Source organism: Argiope bruennichi, chromosome X1, assembly GCF_947563725.1.
Source record: "Argiope bruennichi chromosome X1, qqArgBrue1.1, whole genome shotgun sequence".
Lineage (NCBI taxonomy): Eukaryota > Metazoa > Arthropoda > Arachnida > Araneae > Araneidae > Argiope > Argiope bruennichi.
Window position 1 is genome coordinate 108,220,938 of NC_079162.1, and position 27,234 is coordinate 108,248,171.

At 28.6% G+C, this 27,234-nt stretch overlaps 1 protein-coding gene across 1 annotated transcript; it reads left to right on the forward strand.

Moving 5' to 3' along the window:
• Positions 1-253: 253 nt before the first annotated feature.
• LOC129958538 (heat shock protein 105 kDa-like) lies at positions 254-25,226 on the forward strand. The gene is made up of 17 exons (XM_056071081.1): positions 254-567; positions 2,143-2,341; positions 3,252-3,374; positions 4,974-5,073; positions 5,759-5,886; positions 5,976-6,220; positions 12,275-12,351; positions 12,452-12,603; positions 15,225-15,331; positions 16,347-16,477; positions 17,745-18,034; positions 18,239-18,364; positions 19,205-19,330; positions 21,111-21,218; positions 21,301-21,462; positions 22,473-22,592; positions 23,639-25,226. The coding sequence occupies exons 1-17, from the start codon at positions 461-463 to the stop codon at positions 23,846-23,848; spliced, it is 2,511 nt and encodes an 836-aa protein (XP_055927056.1). The 5' UTR covers positions 254-460; the 3' UTR covers positions 23,849-25,226.
• The last annotated feature ends 2,008 nt before the right edge of the window (positions 25,227-27,234 follow it).

A 27,234-nucleotide genomic window follows, 5' to 3' on the forward strand; every position in this document is an offset into this window, starting at 1 on the left:
AGTATTCAAAGATATTACAATCATCTTTAAAATGACATGTGACTTTGATTTTTATCTACTTATCCCCTGAGTATTCCAATTCTGTTTTTTTTTCCGAATGAAGATGAAAATTTGCTTCATAAAATTTCTATTCTTTCCTTAAATTCTTATATCTTGAAATATTAAATTTTTTTCTCTTATAAAAAATTTCAAAATTTTTAAAAATTTCTGTTCAGAAATTAATACTTGAAAATGGCATATCGTCCTCTTCACGGTAAAACCGGCTAAGGAAAGCGGTAATGTGCTCTCTTTCATATCCGTAGTGTGCGAATCACTGCGAATGTTCCTGAACTTTCTTTTTATGGTCAAAGTTGTAGGTGTGACATCACTTCTTTCAGTGTCTTTGCTTTCCTTTGAATTTTGTGAACTGTGATAGTTCGATAGTGTTTATAGTTTCAGTCCTGAATCGAGATTCTCCAAGATGTCTGTAATTGGTATTGATATTGGAAATGAAAACTGTTACATTGCTGTTGCTAGAGCTGGAGGTATTGAGACCATCGCTAATGAATACAGTCAGCGATCGACCCCGTAAGTTTTTTTAAAGACTATTTCTATAATTTTTGTCATCATAACTATGTAAATATAATTAATTAGATTATACATATTACTGATATTGTTTCGGTTAGTATTTAAAGCTTTCTTTTATGCTTCTTTGTAAATGGCATTTTGTGATGACCTGCATTTATTTTTTATATTAATAGAAAGTCAGTATTGTTTAATTTAAATTTCTTCATTCTTAATGCACCGTGTTTTATTTCCCATGATTTGCAATTTTTAATTTGTTTCCGCGATTTTGAAAAAAAAAAAAAAAAAAAAAACGTGTGCAGTGTTTTAATAGCATCTGATTTTTTAAATCGTTATGAAAAAATTAAATTTTAGTAAAAAATTGAAGTTTACTATTCTTTTAGTTTAAAATTTATATAAAATTTTTTGATAGCTTGATTGAGATTTCGGGTTTTTTTATTTGTGTGATGGTAATATTGATTTTACATACTCTATATGCTGTAAAGGGAGATTTTCGATGAAATATTTTTTTAAAAAAATGTATTAGTTTTACATTTTTTTCCCCAAATTTTAAGAATTATCTTGCAGAGCAGCGTTTTATTTATGATTAACTTTGAAATTAATTGGCAATATTTTATTCAGTATATTTTTATTAATTGATGTGTCATATAGAAATTGAATTGAGTCTTGGATATTAAATATTCTAAACATATATTCTGTTTTTTAAGTTGTTTTGAAAATTTTCAGTGATGGTAATTTATTTCAGTATTTAGTCAGAAGAGCCAGTTTTAAATGGCATATTTATGAATCTAATTGCAGACTATCTTTCATGTCTTAATTTCGCAAAATGCCTCTAGTTTTGAAATTACATAACCTGACAAATGCTGTTTGATGCAATTTTTAAATCTTTCCTAAATCCATTTTGATTACTGAACATTTTCTGGTCTGAGCTATATTAACTGTCTTTGTGTGGATTGAGGGTTTTTGAGGCTATTCGTGATTTTTTTTTTCTTTATTTTTAAATATTTGTAGCATATGTATCTTATAAACTTCACTTTTTATTCATAATATAGTAAGCATTTAATGGTATTTAGAATTACTGCTTAAGGATAAATAATGAAAAAAAAATTAAGGAAAAGGTCTTACAAAAAAATAATTAAACATGAGCAAAAATTAATGACATCTGTATTTGATAAAATGCGAAAGTCATTTGAAAACCCATGAGTGAGATATCGTAAAATACTGTAATAAGTGATTGTCTAATAAAAGCCTATCTTATATATTCAATATTTGAAAGAAGTGCAAGCATATGCAATAGGAAATTTTATAGTTCATAAAGTTAAAATTTAACCCTGAGAGTCACTTCAGATTAAATATTGTTTCACTGAAAACAGCTCATTGAGCTATACTCTGGTTTAGAATGTAAAATGTTAATTATTTGGCTCAAAACATTTTTGAAGGATAAATTAAAAAAATTAAATAAATTTTATGAAAAATTTTTTTTTCTAAGCTCATCAATTATTATTTTAAAAATTTTCTAATATTAAGAAAATAGTCTTTTATTTAATGTATTTTTTGTGCTTTTTATTTCCTTTTCAGGACATATGTTGCATTTGGTGAAAAAACCAGAGATCTAGGAGTGACAGCAAAAAATAAGCAGATTACAAATTTAAAGAATACAATCTTTAGTTTCAAACGGTTAATTGGACGCAAGTATAAAGATCCAGTTATACAACAAGAGTTGCAATATGTACCATTTCAGACATGTGAATTGCCTAATGGCGAGGTTGGATTACAGGTATTTGCATTTTTTTTTTTAAATTTTTATTTATTGTTGTGTCTACCATTAATTTTAACACACAACTGTATTTTTGAATGTTAACATATTTCAATGTATAAAATTTATGGCTATTATATTAAATTATTGTTTTTCAGTATCTGTTAAGGCAATAAAATATTTTTTTATGTTGTAATTTTATTTTGATGAATTATATGTTGCTGATTTTTTTTATTTATACCCACATGGTCAGATTTGTTTTTTAGGGCAACTAGTGTTTTTCAATGCTTTATTTTTTAAAAATTGTGCTCTTTTTTTATTTTATTTGACTAAGCAGTACATAAGATTTGTGTATGGAACAGGAGAGGAAGACATTTGCAATATTAAGCAATTGGAGTAAGCTCCAGAACATAGTTTCTTTTCCTTAAATATTTTTTTATTTAAAAGGCTTGCTGCAAATTATTCCTTTGTAATAATTAACTATAATTAAAGTAGTTGTCAAAATTTAATTTTTCTTGAGGAGGAGGAAAAAAAAAAGCTGTCAATATTTTATTTTTTAAAATTCAAGAATGTATAAAGAAATTAAGAAAATTGTGTAATGGGATTATTTTAAAGTTAAATCATTAAGATTAAAAAAAAATAAAAATTACATTAATGAATGCACATTTTGTTTGTATAAAAGTATTAAGGTTTTTTAGTCATAAAATTCATCCAATATGTGATATTATTAGAAGTTAATGCTTTTTATGTGGAAGTATCTTTATTATAAAGTATTGCTGCTACAAATTGCTGTATTAACCTTGTCTTAAATTTTAGTTGAGCTTATTTAAAATATAATAAATGAACAAGATGTGTAAATATTCCTGTGAAGTTTTTCTGATGTTGCATTTTTCCCTCTTCAAGAATTTTATATTTGTAAACTTTTTTACAGGTTAATTATTTACAAGAACAGCATGTATTCACTGTACCTCAAGTAATGGCCATGATGTTTACAAAACTAAAAGAAATATCTGAGAGCAATTTAAAAATCAAAGTTCAAGATTGTGTTGTATCTGTAAGTTCTTATTCATTCAATTCTCTTGTTGAAAAGTTATATTTTATTGGAATCTTGTATTCATATATGAAATTTTCATATTTATATTTCTTATTTCATCTTCTTTTTTTATAAGCTTTTATTTATTTATTTGATTATTTTAATTTTACCTGTAATTGCTATTGACCATTTAAAGGATACTTGTAAAACTTATAGCTTGATCAGATTTTTCCAATTAATTTGAACAGCATCAAAATGTATGGTAAGAAAACTGAGAAGTACTTGTAATTTTAATGCATAGGTGTTAAAGATTTTCCAAAATACTTTTCTTAATTGAAATTGTGCTTGAAGTGGTAGGAAAAATAATTTTCTTTTAATATCAAAAAGATTTTTATTGAAGTTCTGTTGCTATTATGAAATGAGGGAATGGTAAACCATATCTCACTCTTTTATGGAAGGGTTTGGTATTTTCCTGGTAAGGAATATTCTATATCTTGTAAAAATGCAGAAAAAGAATTTTCTTGTATTCTCCTAAAGAAATATGGATCTTTGTATTTAAATTGTTTGACATTATGTGTTCTTAATTTTAAATGGATATCTTTTAACCAGCCTTAAATTTTTGGATTTAGTAAATTTTATGGTTTCATTTTATTGCTTATGAATAACATTGCATATCTCAGTTTCTAAGTTTAATAAGAGAAATAAAGTATTGATTTTTTCTAAGTAATAATGAGTAGTTCTGCCCCTCCCCCCTCCCATTTCTGTCATGGGCATGTAATCTGATATTCATACCAGCTATGTAAAAAGATCAGAAATATTTGTTATTAGTTGGAAAAAATTCAGATCTTCCTTACTTTTGTAGAGCTTGGTAAATTGTGATAGTGGTGTTGCTTACTATAGTCTGTGTAATTTCTGTAGGCATTTCAAAGACACTAATTTTCCCTATCTTCACTCTTTCTCCTTCTCTGTTGCCATGGTTTTGACAAATCTTGTTTTTTTTCCGTGCCAGTATGTTTCGGGAATATCTTTTCTTCAGAATACCTTAACAGCTGTGTAAAAAAAAAAAGAAAGGAAAAAAAAGTGACACTGTTATCTGCCTCAGCATTGCGAGACAGACTACTGGTTACGAGGTAGAAAATATGACCTTCAACCGCCTACAGAAAATACAGACTATAAGTAATAATTTAATGGTTTTAACATAATTTCCATAATTTTGAGAAGTTACATGCTCAGTCCTGACATAAAGTTATCTAATAAATGTGAAAAGTTTCACTAATATATAGAAGAAATAAATGCAATTAATTTTACTGAGCAACTCTCCCTTTTGTCTGAAATAAAAATTAATATATTGTGGAAATTTCAATGATATTACCAAGAAATAATGAAGTTAAATTTCATTACCTATTATCTTTTGGCTGATAGAATGTTGCTCTTAAGAATTATCCTTTCTTAGACAGTATCAAGGGGGGAGAAATGAACCCTACATGGTCACTGGACAGAAAAATGGATAAATAGAAACAAGAATTATTCATTATCCTTTTCATTTGTAAATAGTTCACTATTGTATTATGTGTGTTCATTATTATTATTTCTGACTAAAAAGTTAAATGATCTTTCAAGGTTCCCGTATATTATACTGATGTTGAGAGACGAGCAATTTTGGATTCTGCTGAAATAGCTGGTTTGAATGTTCTTAGGCTTATGAACGAACCAACTGCCGGTAATTTGTTACTTAGTTTTTAAAAAATTGGTTACATATTTGTATTTTTGTTCTCTTATGCATCCTATTGTTTTTATTTTGAATAACATGGTAAAATAACTTTTCTTAAAATAATCGAATGTAATGTTCCTAATTAAGTACTATAATTTTGAAATAAACAAACCCAATTTTAAATTCTTGTTTTACTTAGAGATCAAAAGGCATTTACTTCAAATGAGCATTTAGCTTTATATTTTTTATGCTAAATTTCTTTCACCTTAGGAGTTCCACTGATTATTTATTGGAATAGGAGGGATCTTAAATTGTAATTGTGTGAACAATGAAATAACTTTTTTAAATAAGGAATAACAAGTATTTTTGGCAAAACATAATTTGATATTATGAAAAAAAAAAATATTTACTATTTTATAACTGCAAAAAAGGATATTGTTCTATGATACATCAAAATTATATTAAAGTTATTAAATAATTTTTTTAGATGCCGTTTTTGATCTACTTTAATTCATTCAATTTACTTCCATTCATATTACTATTCCCGAGCAAGTCATTTCCTCTATTATACTGGCAATTGCATGTCATAATTAATTTATTGCTTGAAATGTTTAAAATGAGTATAAAAATTGTTTGAGTTTCCTTTTTTGTTTGATTTTTCAGTTCATTATAAATTGAAAGTTCTTATTTTCAGTGGCTTTGGCATATGGCTTCTATAAACAGGACCTGCCTGAGGACAAACCTAAGAATGTAGTATTTGTTGATTTAGGGAATTCCTCAATACAAGCAACAGCATGTGCCTTCACCAAAGGAAAATTAAAGGTATGTTGCATTGTTAGCTTATAATTTTTAATTAACCCGTGTAGTCATAAAAGATTACCAGATTCTAAGTTTTTTTCCTACTCTTTCAGATTTTAGGCAGTGCATGGAATCGTAATCTAGGTGGGAGAGATTTCGATAATACTCTAGTAAGGCATTTTGTTGAAGATTTTAACCAAAGATATAAGCTTGATATTCTAAGTAATAGAAGAGCTGTAATTCGGTTGTTACAAGAATGTGAAAAATTGAAGAAACAAATGAGTGCAAATTCTTTGGAACTTCCTATAAATATTGAATGTTTTATGGAAGACAAAGATGTTAGTGGAAGAATGAAAAGGTAAATTGAATATTAAATTTTTTCATTTTATTTTCTCTTGTCATATTTAATTCTTTGCATTTTGTAGACGATGTTTTCCCTATTGTTTTGGCATGCTGAATGAAACTGGAATTGTTAAAATAAAATATAATAACCAAATTATAAGTTCGTAGTTTCTAAATCTTAAAAAAGTTTAAAAGGACAGTTACTACAATGGAACCACTGTTAACAAGCATGATCTGTTCCTGAATCTGACTCATATTGAGAGACATTAGTTAGGCTAAACAATTTTTTTCCATAGGAATCCATGTAAAATAGGACTGACTATACTTCGCCATTTCAAAAAACAACAACTAATTAATTAAAAATAATATGATTTATTATTTATAATCCATATTTTCTTTTGTAAAAAATTATATAGAGATATTTATCTTTGGTTATATTTCGAAATTTGTTGAAAATGAGATATAGCATTATTGTTGACCCTTTCGCTACGAGTGGATTGCTGGAAATGGAATTCATGGGACGGTGATGCATGTGTGCATTTTATACTGGAACAATTTTGAAATGCCACTAGATGGCTACCGTGTCCATTATTTTTGAAATTAATATAGTTTTAGTATCCTGACCAGTTTGCTCATATTTATCCTGACTTTGATATTTTACTCATCAGCTGTTGTGGGGAAGGGGGTAAGAGTAATGCAATGGGCTGGGTTGTGTAACTTTCCAATTGATAGAATAATTCGCATTTCTGGTCTCCCTCCAAATTCTTTTTTTTTGTTGTTGTTGTTGTTATTACTGTGTAACTGTAATTAGTTTTTTTAGGTTTTACCATCACTTCTGTTGTATTTTGTGTAGCTTTCAGATACATTTAGTGCACTTCTTTTTTTATTACGGGAAGCTTTGGGTTTGATTTATTATGGCCAGAAAATGTTATTTTTCAGAGGAAGAATGTGCTCATATTATGATTGAACTAATAATTTAAAAAGGTAGCAAAAATGACAACATTAGGACTTAAAACTTTATTTTTTGTGATTTTTTTTTCTTCCAAAGCTAGGTTTAGCGATGCAAAACCCTGTCTTGTGGGATGATTCCTTTCGCGAATGCTCCATCCTGTACGTGCGTCTAAGATAGAGACCTTCCGTCCCGAAAGGGTTAAATGAATTTATAATATGCATTGTTACTGCCTTATTAGAGTAATGCTTCTTAATATATGCTTCAATAATTTCCCATGTTTTTACAATCTTCCTTATATCACTGGAAGATTGTTGTTTTGTTGAATCTATTATTTCTTCCTTTCCTAGCCAAATCTTCTCTGCAGCTTTTTGCTTCTCCTCTCCCTGCAGCTCATCAATGTTATCTACTTTTTAGCCCCATAATGAAACAATCTCGTAGATTAAGTTTCCATGAACAGTTGTTCGTATCTCTCAAAATCTTGTACAAAAACACTATCTGAACAAAGCTGCTTCCATCTTGATGTATGGATTCTCTTCCAGCAAGTTTCAGATGGATACAAGCCAGTTTAGCATGTGGCATTATGTTGTCTCCTTGCTACTCATTTTGAGAAACAGCGCTCTTTAAGCTAGTATTTTTTTTTCTTCCATTTTGTTTTACTTATGCAAATTACTCGTTGTGCAAGGTGCTTGACTGTATTTTCTTTTCATATTTTAAAATATATAGAATTTGCAGAAAGGTTAACCTATCAGCATGCACATGGGGTCTTTTTGATCCCATCCTTTCTGTTTTGTTTAGAAAGATGAATTTACAAGAGTTTATACCTCTTACTTTCTATACCTTTGTAAGGGAGCCAGAAGATTAGAAGAGCAGAAATCAATGAAACAATGTATCTCATTTTTTACTGATGGATTGAGGTAAAATTAACCCCATGAACTGTTATTTCAGGTTCTTTTTAATGTTATGGATTTTAAAGCTTAGAACGTGAGCAATAGAGATTCAGAGATCTTCTCACTACCGATACTGAAAAGGGTGATGGCTCAGATTTATCAGATACTGATGGAATTTTGGGAATTTAATTATTTATTTATTTAATTTTGGAAAGTGATCAGGATGCAGAATCGGAACAAAACACTGGTTTTGAAATCTAGAAAATCCTATCAAAGGTGTTTTCCAATTTATGAAAAAATAGCAAATTCTTATATAATATGTATTCTCTTATGATATGATTAAATTGTCTTGGAAATTTTGTTAAAAATTAATTTTATTTGGAATGAGGAATAAGTGTATTTTGAGTATGTATATAAAAATGAAGGGAAAATGTTCTGAATTTTCAAAGTTGCATGTTTAAACTTTTTTCTAAAAAATTTCAAATGTAAACTATATACAAAATATTGCAATCTTAAATGAAGAGAAGGGGGGGGGAGAATTGGAAACAGAAGTTTTGGAGGGAAAAAAAGGATTAAATCCACTTTTGATCTTTTTTTTTTTAAATTAAAAATTATATTTTTATTTTAAAGGGCATTATTTTTGTATGGGGAAAAAGAAATTTCATGTATTCTGACCATTTTATGTTTTTACAAATACCGATAAGATAAAGTGTCTGACAATTAAGGGTCAAAATGACCCCATGCAAGTGCTAATATTTAAAAAATGGATATGAGCGTTGAAGAGTTAAAATGTAAATATTGAAAAATGTCATTTTGCAACCATTTAATTTCAGCATTTAAAATGAACTACTATTTAAAACTTATGAAGACAAGAATATAGAATTCCTTTAATTTATAGACTGAATTTATTTAACTTGCAGGCTGATAATCTAAATCAGTAAAAAATTGGAATTTCTCTTTTGTTGAACTAATCCCTCTCTGCTCTGATTGTTTTGGATTAAGGGAAAATATAAATAATATTCATAAAGGGAATTCTGAGAAATCTTTACAGGCCTTATCTTCTACTTACTTAAATAGAAGGAATTTCTTTTTCTGTATCTTAACCAAAAATATGACTAAAAAATGTCATGGAATTTTTCAGCTCATACCAACTGCACTATATCAGTATCGTACAAATTGTTTTATACTGCCTTTAACAATTTTAATGTGAAATACGTTTTAATTTGGGTATTTGTAGAATTCTTTTGAATCTAGCATTGTAGTTTGTATTTATCTATACTTCTAAACAAAGCTCAGTGTGTGTGTGTTGGCGATCTACAGGCCAGACCGTTTGACCTACAGCTACCAAATTTGGTACATGTATACCTTGGAGGTCAGGAATGTGCACCTGGGGTCCCTTTTTTTGAATTTTGAATTAGAATTTTAATTATTAATTAAAAACTAACTTTCCCGCCAAAAAAATCTTTTCATTTTTCCCACCGCCAAATGAGTAAGGCTTCAGTTTTTTTCCCCCAACAGTAATGAGGCTAGGGTTAAGATTTTTCGGCCGATTATTTCAAACGATTCTGTTTATTTTTTTAATGTTTGATGCATTTAAAATTAAACATTGTTAATTAATCCATGTTTCAGATTCATTCTGAAGTACTTTTGAATTAAAATAAAACAGAATAAAGGAAATTAAAAATTTCTAATCTGCATAGCGTTATACTCCAACTGGCGTAGAAAAACTCACGCATTGGCGTTACCCTAACTGGCGTTGAAAATTCACGCATGCGCATTGTGTTCTGATTGTTGACATGACAACCATTATCAACGGATGATTTAAATTATTTTTAGGTTAGTTGCATGCTTTTGTAATTAAATTGTATTTATGTTAGTTATATATTTTTTGTATATGCTTATAGTTTTAAGTCCATCGTTTTTTAAGTAGTTTTTTTTAACCTGTTTTCAACCGATTATTTTAAACGATTCGTTTTATTTTCTTAGTGTTTGATGCATTTAAAATTAAACATTGTTAAGTAATCGATCTGGTCATGATGAACCTGAGAAAATTTTGTTGGCAAATTCTTGAAATATTACATAAATTAAGAAAGATATTCTTTAGTGCCCATAAAGTTTAAACGCTCAGTGACTGTTTTCAGTAATCATATTACAAAAAAAATACTTTGTTTCAGTAACAAATATTATTATATTAATTGCAGATTAATCCTTTCCACTTTAATTTAAAATATAAATTCTACGGGAGCTAACAGAAAATTAGAGATACATATTACGTTATGACTGAGGGCGTTTATAATATTATGAGTGAATTATATGATTATCAAAATTTGAAGTTTTAAAATATTTTGATGAAGAAGCTATTAAAATAGGAATTGCATAAAATATTTAATTATTAAAATTTTAACGAACATTAAGATTGGCAAACCGGCTGGTTGCCAAAGGCGGCTAGTATTGAATAAAAATTACTCTGCTATTTGCTTAAATCTTTTCTAATTGAAAAAGCAAGTAGATGCTTAAGTATTCACTGAATACAAGGATTCATTTTATTGCTTTGAGGTATTAAAAATAGTTTTTCCTTCCTATATTAAATATTTTTTTCTCTAGAGTAATTTTTAAATTTTTTTTTTTTTTGAAATTAAGAAATGTCAAATTGATGTTCTATCTAGAAAAGTGTTGAAGTTGGGTTATCCTTTAAATTTTAAAGTCTAACACGAAAAACATTTGTAAATAACCTGTTTAGGCTTATGGGAGTGCACAGATTAAATTTCGTGAAGATTGTATTTATTGTTTTGATTTTGGGTGTGTGCAATCAACTAGAACACTGTGCTGCTAGTGCGACTAAGCATTGCAGTGAATTGCGAAAATGAGTAAAATCTCTAGCATTTGAATAAAAAAGACTACTTTATTCCTGTGTAGCAGATTTAGCATAATCTAACGTGCACCACAAAGAGCCTTTCTCAGATTTGTTATTGGAGGGCCATGATTGAAACATTTTTAGTGTTTCGGAAAGAGTTGATCACTACATATCATTTTCAGTACAATTTGCTGTACAAAAATTTACAGTTTTATTTAAAATAAGCTATAATATATATGTAATTAAAATATTTACACTATTATATAAAAGGAGCATTAGCAAAACTCAAAGAGCAGAAAACTCTATTTAGCTTTAGTAAAGATGATCAAAACTATTAATACAAAGTAAAATCACAAAATTTCAGACCCAAAGTTGGGCTCGGTCATTTCCAAGAATTCTGACCCCTCCAAATAATACTCCTTGAACTGAGTTTATCTTCCATGAAAAAGGAAGAACAGGAAACCAAGACACGGTTGTTCTCTTTCCAGGGTCCTGCTAAGTAATATGCTCAGCACAGTGTTCCAGTTGATGGAATATCTAATTTTATCCAATGATTATATATATGCTTACTCTATGAAAAATTTAGAAATATATAGAATAATAGTTTAGGATGCAGCCAACAAAATACTATTGAAATTATTTTTGCAACAATTATCTTTTTTATTAGAAAAATTAATAAAATTCCCTGGAGAAAAATAAGCTTTTGTAAAATGGTCTACAGCTGAAATTTATGGATCAACTTAAATTATCATCTGTTATTAAAAATGGATCTATAATTAGAAACTATTATTATTTATAGTTGAATTTAATGATTTTAGAAGCGAACAAAGTTAGGTGTTCAATATAGTGGAACACTGTGTTGCAAAGGGTTGTAAAAGTGCAAATAATTTGTCTTTCATGCATAAAACCTTACAGTCCTCTTTTTAAAATTCAGATCTTGGATTCTGTTAAATAATAATCAAAAATTTAATGTAATTGTAAAACTGCAGTCTTATTTCTAATAAAATAGATTTTCGAGGTGGAATGTCTAGAAATTGTCTTGAAACAATTCTACTTTCTGTTGCTCTTTCAGAGTTAGCATGTAGCCTTGCTGATCAGTATCACTCCCCTTACACTTCCAGTATTTTGTATCTTTTTTTTTTTTTACCCTCTTATTTTAATTTGGTAGAATTATAAACTTCAATTGTTGATATGTAATTGTGTTGAAGTTCAAAAAAATAGTTCTAAAATATTTTAATCTTCCGCAAATGGTGAATTAATTGATGTGAGCATTTTTCAGTGTGAATTTTTCAGAACATGGAACCTTCTGCATATTATTCTGGCTTATTTTTCCTTCTCACTTCATCCTTTTTATATGAATTTAAAATTTATTTGCAGGGAAACTTTTGAAAAATTATCTGCTAATCTGTTGCAACTAATAGAGTATACTCTAGTTAAGCTGCTTCGTGATACAGGTACAGTTTCTCTTTTAATATTTATCTTTTCATGTGTATTTCTGTTATTTATGTAATGATGTGTTAAAGTATTCTTTGTACAAATTTTCGGAACTTTCAGGCCTTAAAACCGAAGATATTGATTCTGTTCAAGTTGTTGGTGGGTCTTCTAGAATACCTGCATTTAAATCCTTAATACAGAAAGTATTTGGTAAAGAACCTAGTACTACGTTAAATCAAGATGAAGCTGTTGCGAGAGGATGTGCATTGCAAGTGAGTTTCCCCCCCACACACACCTCTAATAAATGTACTTTTTTTTTCTTTTTATTATTTTAAATGTTAACAATAACTTGATTAATCATACATATGTAGTTTTTGTTTAATTTATTTTCACTTATGCTCATTTTTGAGATATACATCCCACAATAGTTCGCATGGAGTACTCATTGTCAATGTGTAAATGCACCAGATTTTTCTTGAATTGTCTTTTGAGTGACAATTGGTAGCACAAAACTGTAAATGTTCAGCACTTTTACCCAGGCAAGCAGGTTTTGTTCAGTTGATTTTCTTCAAACGATTATTTTTTCTTTCTCATTGCTGAATAACTTTTCAACTTTGCTTTAACACGAGAAATGTTTTATTACTGTTTAATTTTTCCGTTTTACAATAGGGTTGATTCATGAATTGTTTAAATGGCTTGTGTTGCTTGCTTTCAGTTATGTTACTGCTTATCTCTATAATCATGTTTATCTGTGAAAATGAAAATGCAAATGTAAAATATGTAGCTTATCAGGTAAATATAATACATTGTACATTATAAATTGTTGGAAAAAATTATTCAAAAATTAATAGTAAATAAAGCATTGCTGTAATTTGCACAAATATGATCAGAGGACCATTGAATTCTTACATGTTTAAAAATTCCAAAACTGTAAGTGGCATAATCACACATCATATTGAGATGATTTATGTAAAACAAGTTAGCAATAAAATTGGCAGGAAATGGATTCGTCATTCTATTCCAAAAGCATGCTATTGTTTGCCATATCATTTATGGTTAAACTTTTCCACAAGAATGATGAATCCACTATTAATATATTGCTAAAGTTTTGCATAGAGAAAAGGCTGAAGCGTTAAAAAAGAAAACGAAAAACAAACTATTTTATTGAATGGGGTTTTGAATATTTTTGAGGAAATAGGGAGTTTGGAGGATTTTCCATGAAGAGGCAGACTGTCCTTGAAAGGAATGTGCCTATGTTGTATAAAGTGTCATGGGAAAAATAGCATCTGAGACATTGATGGGGAATGATAGTGCTTGTGAAGCTTGGATGAATAACTGAGATTTTTTAACAGCCTGTTCAATGTATTCTGCACAGAATCCTTGTGCATCCATATAAGATACAAGCATTTCAACAGTTATTACCATAGTTACAGGCAAAAGACTAAACTTTGCTACATAGATCCTGGCCCAAGTGGAATATGAGCCACAATAATTATTGAATGTCATGTATACAGATGAAGCCCACTTTGCATTGTATCGTGACATTAATTGTTTTGAACAGATTACACTCAGTTATGATAGGCATAGTAATGCTTCTCACTTGACTAATATCTTGCAGTGTTTGCTTTATTAAACATCTTTTACATTAAAATAATTGAACATTGTAATGTCATTGTTTTGCCTGATTTTCATAAAACATATACAACATGTGAGAGCTTCTTTCATTTACTTTTGGATTTTTTTTTTTCAAATGAAAAGTCAATTTTATTCTGATCATATTTGAAGAAATTGAAATTTTTTTGATCGTTACTTTTATTATAAGTTTTTTTTTTTAAGTTCGTGCAATATGAAGCACTTGTAATAGCCAGTAGTAATTTCAAAGAGAATGTAGCATGCAGGAACAAGCAGTTTGGTTTTATCAATGTTTGCTAGCATCTACTTTTTCCACCAAATTAAACTCCCTTTTATGTTGTTCATAGATTTTGAATTTAAATTTTCGTTTGTTGAAAACATTTGAATCTTTGTGATGTATGTATCAAAGGAATACAATAGTATTATATAAACTTTCTCGGATATTAGCAGTTAAGTTTAATGCACTCTAATTGTGAGAGTGCTGTAACTCATATAACGTTGCTACACTGCTCAATCCTGCGTTTCAGCATAATTCTATTTAAATTGAAATTGTAAATTAGTAAATAAAGATACTCATAATACTACTGTATTAATATTGGCATGGTTTAATATATTTTATTTGTATATTGGCATAAGTTTTTAATAAAAGAAACTTTGTTCAAGTAATTAATAATTTTTAATAACTTAAATTTAGTTATTTAATTTTTCAAAATATTTAGTAATATGTATTTTATTGCCCCCCCCCATCCCAGCCAATGAAATGAAGAATCATGCAGTTTTTCTCTGAATTTCTCGTCTGCTTAGTTTTATTCTTGATTTAAAAAAATATGCAAAATTAAATGGTGTTCAGAATTTAAACTGGAAGTGTATAAATTATAGTATACTTTTTTCTATATATATTTTATATTAGGAGTGCTGTTTTCCCTTTTTACTTTTATACTAGCTATAACTTCAGTATCTTTATAAATACAACTTACCTTGTAAAAAAAGTGCTGCAGTTTCATTAGATTTTAAGCATTAAGGTTCTAAAGCAGTGCTTAACATGTTTTTGAATTCTTATTTAATTTTGTTGGAAAAATTCTGCATTTCATGATATTTCATTCTTTATACTTTGTTCTACTTTTGAGAGGAAACTTTATCTGTAACATTTAATTATGTAAGATACTTTTCACATCAATTCTTTCTAAAATTCAATTGCATGTTCATTTATGTGTTTCAATTTCTTTTTTTAAGATTGATTTTTTTTGTTGTTTTGTTTCAGTGTGCTATGCTTTCCCCTACATTTAAAGTAAGAGACTTCTCAATCACTGACATCCAGCCATATCCAATCAAAATTGTTTATAAAGCAGTAAAAACTGAAGAAGAAAGGTATGCCTCGATTAGTTTACTCAGATAAATAGTTTGATATTTTTGGAAATTTGAATAAGAATGATCAATGTAAATTAATCTGTTAATACTAGTGTCCTATTTATAGGATACTTAATTTTTCTTCCAGAGTTAAAATGATTTCATTTCATTGTTTCTTTTTTGTTTTGTCAATTTGCATTTCCATACCCATAAACAATTTTCAATTGGATTACATTGCTTGTTAGCCAGATATTGACATCAAAATCGTATCACTAAATTTTTTAGAGGTAACGTGATGAGTTTGAAATTCCTTTATTTCTTAATATTTTGTTGTATTTTCTAAATATTTATCTATTAAATTAGCCAATTTTTTCTGCGATTCCATGCTTTTAAAAAATGCATAGAAATGAGGCTACTTTTTCATAAGACTTGTAACATGTTTGTAGTTTGAAAGAAATGTTTTAATGTTACTGTTTTACAGTTTATTTGCACATCATTAATGGTTGCTAAAACGTAAAATATCTGTAACAACAAAACGATATGTATAGCAATCTTCTATAGGTTTTATTTTAGTTGTTACTGAAAAAAAAATCCATTAGGGGAAAAAAAATTCCAGCAAATTAATATGTTAACATTCGTTTTAAAGAACTGTTGCATTATGAAAATAATTTTTGCTATGCTATTCAAGTTATTATGGGATGTGAAAATTATAGTATAGTTATATATCTTTAAATGTCAACATTTCCGGAAATAATGTTGTGTAAATAATATTCTATATAAATTGACTATGAAACACCTATCTCATTAATTTTTAACTGATGCTAATGTTTTGAATATGAAACTATATCTCATTTTTTATTAAGTTGATTTGTGCTCTTAATTTAAAAAGATCCCTTGATTGGGCTACTAGTGTATAAAGCTTATATTTGAGTCATATATCCTTAAAGTTCCTTTCAATATTTTTCAAGTTTACATTTTTAGAACATTAATTATGGAAAAAGTATAAATATTCATTAAATTTTTTTTTTCTTTTCAGTGAAACAGAAATTTTCCCAGCATTCCATGCAGTTCCTTACACTAGACTACTCACATTCTTTAGAACTGAACCTTTCACTTTAGATGTTTTGTACTCAGACAAAACAGGATCTGTTGGTGTCCCCAAAATAGGTAATGTCAAATTTCTAATTTTTATTCCTTGTAAAATTCAATTGGATTTGCTATTTTTTCCAGTGATTTGTTAAATTGCTATTCTATAATTCATGCAAATGATAGTGGAATTCTAAATAATTAAACTATGTCATTTAAAATATTTTCTCCTGTCTTGACCCTTTTGGATTTAGTTAGGAGGTGGATAAAATTTGGGGAGTAATCTCAATGTTTTGCAATAAATTTGTTTAGTTTGCAACTTGATAACTTATAGATCAAATATGTAAATTCTCAATCAGCATTTGAACAGTTTATCATTTGGGAAGTGTTTTTTTCATGGCTTAATTATATTGGAAAGTTATAGATTAATGGATATGTCTATTGTCTTTTCTCGATCATTTTGGATTTTAAAAGAACTAGATTTCATAGGGTTAAATTAGTTCAATGACTTTGAGTCTAACCCTGTGAAGTGGGACAATTTAAAGCAACATTCCATATATTTAATTTCCCTTTGAGCATAGTGAACTAAACCTCTAACACAGAGTACCTTAAAATGCTAAATTATTTAAGGTATTTGAGTAAAAATATTTGACTTGCTGTTTTAAATTGTTGATAAGCCGTACTTAAAAAAAATTTGAACTTAGAAAATTTGTAATCATTCCAAAAAAAAAAAAAAAACGTGGAGAATATTGAATGTGGAACACTGTGAATGAGCTGGTTATTGAGCCTTTTATTATGATTTATGACATTTAATCATTTTCATGCAGAGGATAGAGTACAACTGCTTCTTGTATCATGCTTATTTTACAGAATTTGCGTACAATTTGTTGCCAGCAAACAGAATCTGCTGGGATACTATTTAGTGTTATCAAATAAAATAATATCAGTCTTGTGTAATGTATGGATGGTTTTAAAAACTGGCTTTCAGCATTTCTTCTAGAATCCATTAGATTTTATCATAAATGCCATTTTTTGCAGTAGTAATGTCTCATTTTAAAATTTTACAATTATATTTTGGGCTAAAACTATTTTCTATAAAAGACAAATGCATGTGCAAAATCATTTAAGGGATTAGTGCAGTTAAATTTGTAAATTATTCATCCAAACTCTGAGTATAGTAACAGATTAGTTTTTGTATAATTTGACTCTAAAATATGTAATTATCTTCCAGAAAATTTATTAATGCAGAATGGTATGCATGAAGTGCTTAATTGTATTTTTTAAATAAATAATTCATTATGAATCATGATTTAAAAGTAATGAATAATTTGAATTTTGCTATTAATAGGCACTTTCACTGTGATGAATGTCACTCCAACTCCTGAAGGAGAAAGTTCTAAAGTCAAAGTTAAAGCACGCATCAACATACATGGCATTTTCTCGATTTCATCAGCCACCATGGTTGAAAAAGTAACTGCTGCCCCTAATGAACAAGAAAATGCACAGACTTCAGAAATCTCAAATAGCGTTCCTGAAAACAAAAAATCGGAAGACGCAATGGAGTCTGATAATGCTGGTCCACCTAATGGGGATATTAGTTCAGAAGAAATGAATGATGGGAAATCATCTGAGAAGCAGGTAATTACTTATTGTTTTAACTTCAGTGCTCTGTATAATACAATTTGTGCTTTTATGTTGTAAAATTTTCCGTAACTGATAATTTCATTCTGTAATTTTTCGGAAAAAAAATTAGAAAACGAATGATAATTATGAGAATTCTCTCATGAACCGTCGTGTGTGTGTGTGTATTTATATATGCATAACAAATTATTTTTCTTACAGGACAATGATAAAAAGGAACCTGAGCAAAAGAAGTCTAAAAATCAGGTGAAATATATAGATCTCCCCATTAAATCTGAAGTTCCAAGCTTAACAAAAGACACCTTAAATCTCTTAATTGAGAAGGAGGTATGTGTCATTGTTGTGTAATTATTTTGATTAATATGAAAATTTGAGTTTTGTCCCTATAATTTTATTAATTGCTTTTGTTTTCTAAAACACAAAAGCAATAAAAAAAACACTTCATTTGGTAATCAAAGACTTTTAACATTTATATCCCGATTTTTTAATGACATATATCAATTACAACAATACTTTATTTTTCAACGTTTTAAAATTGAAATAATTGTTTATAAAATTAGATTTTTTGAAAAATTGAATCCAAAGAATGAAGTTGTTTTACATATCTAAGAAGCAATGTTCTCTCGGTGTCGAATCTGGTCTATTGATGAATGAAAAATATCCCAACATAACTATTTCAAAATCTCTTTGGTGCATCTAATGGAGTATTATGACATTATTGAGAATTAGTACTGCCCCCCCCCCCACTCCACTTAATTCTGCATGCTCTGAAGTTTGGTTTGGTTGATTCATCTGGAGTTCTTAAATAACAATTTAGGGTGAATTGCAGATTTTGCTGACAAAATCATATTGCTCCATGAATTTTAAGATTTGTTGGATTTTCTATTTTGGCATTCATTTTTAGCTGCAAACAGTGTCACTGGACTGGAATAGTATTGCTATCTCTACCTATTTCCTTACATGTGAAAATACAGCCTGCGTTTTGAATTTATGCCATAAAATCTTTTATCAAGTTAAAAGAATATTTTATGAGATATGAAAGTTGTGCGTTGTCATTAGTTAATTACATAGTTTTAAAAGAATGTATTACTTTTCTTTTGGTAATAATAGAAAATGTCTATAAAATGATGATTGAAATTTTCTAATATCATGGTTTTATTTTTATAGAGTAAAATGATCCAGCAGGACAAGATGGAAAAAGAAAAGGCAGACGCCAAGAATGCAGTTGAAGAGTATGTGTATGAATTCAGAGGAAAACTTGGAGAAGAGTTGGAAAAATTTGTTACTGATCAGGTATTTAAAAATAAAGCTGTTTCCACTATACATTTACTTAAAAATATTAATGGAATTCGGATATATACCAATAATTCGTATTTATTAACAAGAAATATTTTATATTATTGAATTCAAGATTTTAATTTTGCATCCTAAATAAGTCGTCATGGTTCCAAGGAACATGATAATCGTTTTTATAATATGATAACCAGTCTTGCCATATTACCATCTATGTTATAATAAGCAAGATGCGATTGAAATTAAAATTCGTTTTTATTATTAACCAATTGTGTTATTTTTAAAATGGCATCGATATTTTTGGTGGAATTAACTATGCTGACTTGCAAATTTACAATTTTTCATATTGTTCTTCATGCATTTGAGTGAATTATCTCAACTATAGCATTCAGTAGGGAAGCAATTTCCCTATAAAATGAGAAGTAACATACATATATTGATTTAATTTGTACATAACTAACCTGTTTAAGGTGGATTTCAGTTCTCAGACTAAATATAATTCTTTCGAACGACAGCATTTTATGCTTATGAATTGCAGTGCAATCTTCACACCAATATTTGTTTAATTCTAAAAAAATTCCAAGAATGTTTAATTAATTTGGCTGTTCCTTTGTTTTGTATCGCTGTGAAGTATATGTAATGCATATTCAAGACAAATTGGTCATCACATCATTGATTTCTATGCGTGAATAATTATGTTTATATATATCTTAAAATCAGATTATATATTTAAGGATTGATCCCTGTAATAATTACCATTATATGATTAATCTTTTTTGTCTTAACAATTTCCTTAAATTTTTGAGGATGTCATGGTGTGGCCTGGTCGTTTTTTAGATTTTTTTTTTCCATTGTGATTTTATTATAATACAGTTTGGTGACAGATATAGTGAAAATATAATCGCGGTATCTTTTTATGGATCTGTGTGATAAAATTAAAGTTTGTTGAATAATAATAAAAAGTTGCTGTTTTTTTTTTATATTTGTATTTTAGTATAATATGAAAGATTTGATTATATGTTATGTAATTGCAAGTTACATTATGTTCAGTTATTGTTATCACCCTTATTTAGTTTGAGTAAGGGCCACAATGACCTGGTATTTATGACTTGGTTTCTTGGTTGTAGTGATCCTGGCTTGAAACCCAGTTTTACCAAAGAACCTCTATGTAAGTGATTTTAGTGCATGTTTAATTCACCAGTGTCAAATGTCCTGCTGTTGGCTTGTATGGCACAGCTGAAAAGAAGCGGTTTGTACCAAAATAACCGAATGTTGTTTTAAATCAGGATGTTGATAAAATTGAACTTCAACACGATTTATAAATCGAATAACATTAATGTAAATCGGAAATTCTCAGCCTCTTTTTTTTTTTTTTTTTTTCTTCTTCTTCTTCTTCTCCTTCTCCTCCTATCCCCAGCCGTTTCTGATGTTGCATATTCTACTATAGAAAAAATTTCAAAAAATTGGCAAATGCCAAGAAACTATTAATTCCGATATAAAAAGTACTCTTTTTCAGACCAAAAGCAATTATGTTGAAAGTTTACAAAGGGACTTGCTTCTATTATGGAAGTTTTTCAACTGTATAATGAATGTTATCAGACTTCAGGAATGAGATGTTATTGTATTGATAAAATTCCAAATTAAGTCACATTTTACATAATTTTGAGGAGTATGCCAGTGAAAATTTTAAAATCAGTTCTATTTAATTACTTATAATTACTCACATCTTGTTAAGTATTAATGACTATTAGTATTAATAATGCTATGCTTTATTTTATAGGAGAGGGATGACATCAGGCAGTATCTGGATGAAACAGAAAATTGGTTGTATGATGAAGGTGAAGATCAACAGAAAAGTGTATATGTAGAAAGGCTAAATAAATTAAAAGTATGTTCATTTTTCCAAATAGAAATCTTTTATGATTCTGAAATAGATCACCACTAACTAATTTAATTGTTTTTTATTGCAGAAACATGGTGATCCTGTTATGTTCAGGTACTCGGAGTGGGAACAGAGGCCAGGAGCAATGAATGCACTAGGTTCTTCTTTGCAAATGGTTCATAAGGCATTACAGTCATATGAAACGAAAGAAGAAACATATGCTCATATTGAAAAAGAAGATATGATGAAGGTATTATTACTGTTTCTGAAAGTATTAGTGGTTCTTAAATGACTAAAAATATTCTGCATAGTTTGTGGCTTGATAAATCTATTAAAGTTTAGATTTAATTTTTTGGTTTGAATTCCATTTTTGGTTAAATGGATTCTTAATTTAGATACTCTGCTGAAAATTGTATGCAATGTTATGTGGTGATGCATTTGATATGTAAGTAGACTTCAGATAAGTTTAACACTATGCCGCCTGGCGACACCACAATGATGTACGTAAATTATCGCTCAACGGCTGGCGACACCACAGTGGTGTCGTACGTAAAGTATTAGTAAAACTTGACTGTTTATAATCTCCCGATAACCTCATAAATTGTCGGTGACAAGCGAAGTAATCTTAATTAGTGCTGCCGGCGCCAAACGAAGAAATTTTGCGAGACAATCGGTGGTCAAAGTATTAAAATTTTCTATTTTAGAAATAGAAATTTTGTAAGCATTCCATGAATTACAATTTAATGAATTATTAAAATATAAGTGATTTTCAATGAGTAGTTGATTAATGCCATGAGTACTTTTAAATTTTGTTGCAAATTCCCTTGCAGATCGCAGAAATGGCAGAAGTAAGAAAAAGTGAGAAACATAATAGTCAAGTTGTATAGATTTAAAAAGTGGGATACTTTCTATTTATGGAATGCAGTATTTAAAACAATTTGTTAGTTCAGCATTTGGAAATTGCTCACCAAGCAGTTGAAGGCATGATACAGTTCCACAAAAACAGGGATTTCATCGTTTTTGTATTCGAATTTCATCATTGTTTGAGATCATTTCATTTTCTTTTCTGCAAAAATTCTGCAATAATTTTATTATTGCAAACACTTCCTTTAATCATCATGTTTAATTAATCATACTTATTTTATTTCCAAGTGTTTTCATAATCCATTATTTTGTGAAGTTCAATTTTTTTTTAAATTCCAAGTCTGTCATGTTTAGAATTAAAAGTACTTCCTTTTTATAATTATAATATTTTTGTAGGTTAAGAGTATATGGGAACAGAAGGAACAGTGGTATGGGCAATATCTACATTCTTTGGCTAACTTGCAACCTTATCAAAATCCTCCTGTTACTGTATCACAAATAATGAAAGAAAGAGAGGCAAGTATATTCAATTAGCATATAAAAGAAAAATTTTCAACATTTTAGACTAAGCAACTTGAAACTTTAATTCCATTCTTCTGATCAATGTTCCTGAATTTAACTAAATGCTAAGAAGTTTTGGAATTTCTCTTTAATTAAGTTTTTAAAAATTGTTTATTCTCAATGGTCCATTTATAAGGACCTTAAAAATGCTTATTTTTTAAAATTTGAATACTTACATTTTTTTCTGTTGAAGTAAAAGAAAGCAGTTTTTCCTTATACTCAGGTCTGTTGAATTATATGTATTTTACTTGGTTTGAAGATTAGTGTAAATTCATACCCCTCAGCTTATGGAAATACTGATAATGGAAGAAAATATATCTCTATCATTGACTTGACTTTGCCCCTTTTACTTGTCTTGGTAAGGAAAGAATTGTAGCTTTTCAGGGATAATTTTGTGTTCTCGGAAATGATAAATTTGTTTATAAATGACTAGCTGCTTTTCTGCAAGTGATTACAATTTTAATGAATAGAAAGCTAGAAAGTGATTCCTTCTCAGAAAGGATAATTTTAGGAAAGAAAATTTCTGATCAAGCCAGGTATATTGCATTTGAAAAGCTACTTGTGAGGGCGGGGATGAAGAATTGGAATAGGTACATAGCAAAATTTCTCGAAAGAAATAGAAAACCCTTATTTTGTTAATAACTTTTCCTAATTTTATAACCTTGATTTTTTTTCTTTAACCTCCTTTATATCTTTTATGGAATTAATATGCAAATGAACTTTCTATAATTTTTTTTCTCAATATTATCAAATTTGTCATAAGACACTTGCGGAAAAAAAATATCAAAGGAGCTTGAATAGTGCTGATTGTTCAAGATGAAATTTGACTACTCGCCTTGTGTCAGTTTTCTGAGATCTTAGTATTCCTCCTAATTATAGTATAATTTGATATATAAAATACAGAAAAGAAGTATTGACGTATTCGATAATTTTGAAATCTTGACCTTTTTTCCTCGTATCTACTGATTGCCTAATTTTTTACTATTTTTTTTTACTTCCAGGATTTGGAAAGGCAAGTTTACCCAATTTTAAATAAACCAAAGCCTAAAGTAGAACCACCTCCTGAAGATAAAAATGTAAATGGGCAACCACAGACTGATAGTGAAATGCAAGACACTAACAATACATCAGAGAAGGCTGATAAACCAGCACAACAATCAGGTGAAAAGGGTAGCAATGCAGGACATTCTGAAAATATGGAGACAAATTAAACTTTTTACTACTAACTTTGGATCTGTGATTATAATGCTTAAGAATCCACTTTCATTAGATCTAAAGGGTGCAGAATGCAGGTTGTAACTGATATCTAAATAGATGGGAAGCATATTTTTAATTGTAAAGCAAAATTTAGGAAGCTTTAGTTTTGAGATTAAAATTATATTTAAGAATTCTAAATAGGAAGTTTTGCATTACTTGCATTCTAAAAATTATTTGCCCAAACCGCTATTTATACATTGACTTATACATAAATTGAACTTGACTTGTGTGAATTAAATTTGCACACTGATTGTTCCAAGAATACTTTTTTGTACTTAAATTTTTTCAATTGTTATGTTTACAGTTTGCATTTATAGCTGCTGTGGGCTTCATCCATGTGATGAGAAGTATTTATATTCACTTTTAACGCTAAAAAATATTCCAAACCAAATAATATGTGAACGTCCTGTTTTGTTCAAAAAAATTTTCAAAGCTTTATCACAAGCGAAATTCTTGGGAGATTTGTGGTGAAAGCTGTCGCCTTATTTATTTATTGTAAATAAATATTTTTTGATAAATTTTTAGACGGTTAATATTTATTGATGTCTTCGTTTGTAACAGTGCTTTTCCTTGGCAATAAAAAAGTGTCTAATTTTTACTTGAATGTAAATTAATAATAAATTAGCAATAATTATTTTTGTTGTGAACGCCTTAATTTTCACTTGAATGTAAATTAATAATTAGCAATAATCATTTTGTTGTGAATGTCGAATTTTCACTTGAATGTAAATTAATAATGAATTAGCAATAATCATTTTTATTGTGAATGTCGAATTTTCACTTGAATGTAAATTAATAATGAATTAGCGATAATCATTTTTATTGTGAATGTCGAATTTTCACTTGAATGTAAATTAAAAATGAATTAGCAATAATCGTTTTTATTGTGAATGTCGAATTTTCACTTGAATGTAAATTAATAATGAATTAGCAATTATCATTTTTGTTGTGTATAGTGATGCTAAAATAAAAAAAAATGTCATTTTTTTTCGGATTGAAACTGAGATATTGTTATTGTTGATTATGTTGATATTTCATAAAAAAAATGGGATAAGCTGTTTCTAGTGTATTAAAGTTTTTGTTTTTAAAAATTTGGAAATCTTATTGTTCAGCCTTTTCAATCTGATTATAGCAACTATTTTTTGTACATAGTAACTATTGGCTAGAATGAATTGTTTGTAGAAAGAAAAATTTCTGATCTGTTATTAATTTTGATCTTGGTTACACTCTGTATTAATATACATCTGTGATTCATACTATATGAATGGTTGGTACTTTATAGTTCCAACGGAATGTATATTTTTGCTTCATAAATTTCAGTTTGATGCATTCCTCATTGCCTCATATTTATTAACATATGATTCACCCACTAGTTTTTCATAATTACCATATTCTTCCATTAAGCTCTAGAATCAATTTGGAGTACTCCATTTAATTTTCTAACAAAATTGTGTTTTGCAGTTAATATATATTCAGAAATGATTTTAGAGTGGTACACAATATAGCCTGGTGCTTTAAATTTGGTTCTGAGCTTTGTGGAGACACTTCAAATAATGAGTTTCATTGTTTAAACGAAACACTCCTTTTCCAAACAAATTGTTATACCCCTCTTCAGTTTGACAGGTTTTTTAGTTCTTAAGTTTTATGAGAAATTCTGGCAGCTTATAAGTTGTGAGAAATTATACAAGCATCTCCTATGGATGAAGCTATATTTACAATAGTATGTGTTTACATACCTTTATAACAGTTGTATTTATTGCTGTCGGAAATGCGTAAATAAATGTACAAGAGAAAAAGAAATGTTTGATTTCTTTCCACATTACTTACACTTATATTTTTTTCTTGGTAAGTTCTTTCATTAAATACATATTTCTTCTTAAAGCTTAAACCCTTCTGTTAGAATCCAGGGTTGCTTAATATGAAATTTCAAAAAAAAAAAAAAAAAAAGTTACCAGAAGTTGAAAGGCATTAAAGTATATTCTTTTTTGCAATACTGATAGGCGATGGGAATCGAGGTGGCCAGTTGACCAAGAATTGGCAGGGAATTCCGAGAGATCGAAAAAAGTCAGGAAAATGTATTATAAGACTAGATTTTTTTAAAAAAAATAAATAAATCAGTAATTCTTATCAAACATCTTTCGCTTGTATTTTTTTTCGTAAGTAGAATGAAACATTGATGGCAACTAATGAAAATCAAACATTTACGGATAGACTGAAATAGAGACCATACGTGTTTTTGCCTATGCTACCAGGCTGCGAAAGATTTGTAGTTACATTTCTGAGGAATCGAAAGTTCGAGTATGAATGTACCGTCAATGCTATATTTGGGAAATTCCTTCAATTCTGAAGAACAACTTTCATGCATCAAATAATGGATTCTGATTCAGGCTGTGCTGGCTGTTTTGTGTCTATTAACAAATTTATTATTTGCTTTACTTTTATATTCTATATACTTATCTTTAAAAAATGCAATTCTGTATCTCGTTTTTTGCATTATTTATGGTATTGCAATGATAATTTGATGGTATTGTAATTCGTTAATTCATCGTTTTAGATCGAGTTGCAGTTGAAGCTAGGTTTAGCATTAGCCAAAAAAATTTAGGTCGAGTAAAATTGGTTAAATTGACATTTGAATCTGCAATGATTTAAAATAAAATAACAGAAGGCATATTATGTACAAGAAGCGATGATGAAACTGACGTCCGTTTCATCGCGACAGAAAAGAGACCGAAATTTTCCCCTCGGTGGTCTTTACAATGAGATCTTGATAGGAATTTACTTACTAAAATATTTTATAAAAATTTTCCTGGAAGTTTTTGTTTGCTTTCTTTTCAGAACATGAAGTTATCGTCATAATGAGCTAAAAGGGTTTTAAGGGGATAGGCAGCCTAACTAAAGCCCAACTCCTGTTCCTGTGATGATTTTAAGTTTTAATCAACACAGTTCTATTTTATTTAAAAAGAAATATAGCTCCTTATATACATAATGTGTACTGGTGTTTTTAAAATCTAATTTAAATCTTAATTCATTTCCAAATTTTTATCTTAATTTAGCCAAATTGACTTCATTCTAGAATGTTCTTTTATTTCCTAGTCCAATTTCACCTTTTTTATTCAATTAATTCTACATGCGCTGTATAAAAAAAATGCTTACTACTGCATTTTCTCACTCTCTGAGTGAAAGGATATGCTTTTATGCTTGCCGCATTTTTTTTGGGGGGGGATACCTAGATATTCTATCCCAGATCTACCCGAGTTAATTAATTTCCTATCAAGATCTCATTATAAAGACCACCGAGGGGAAAATTTCGGTCTATTATCTGTCGCGATGAAACGGACGT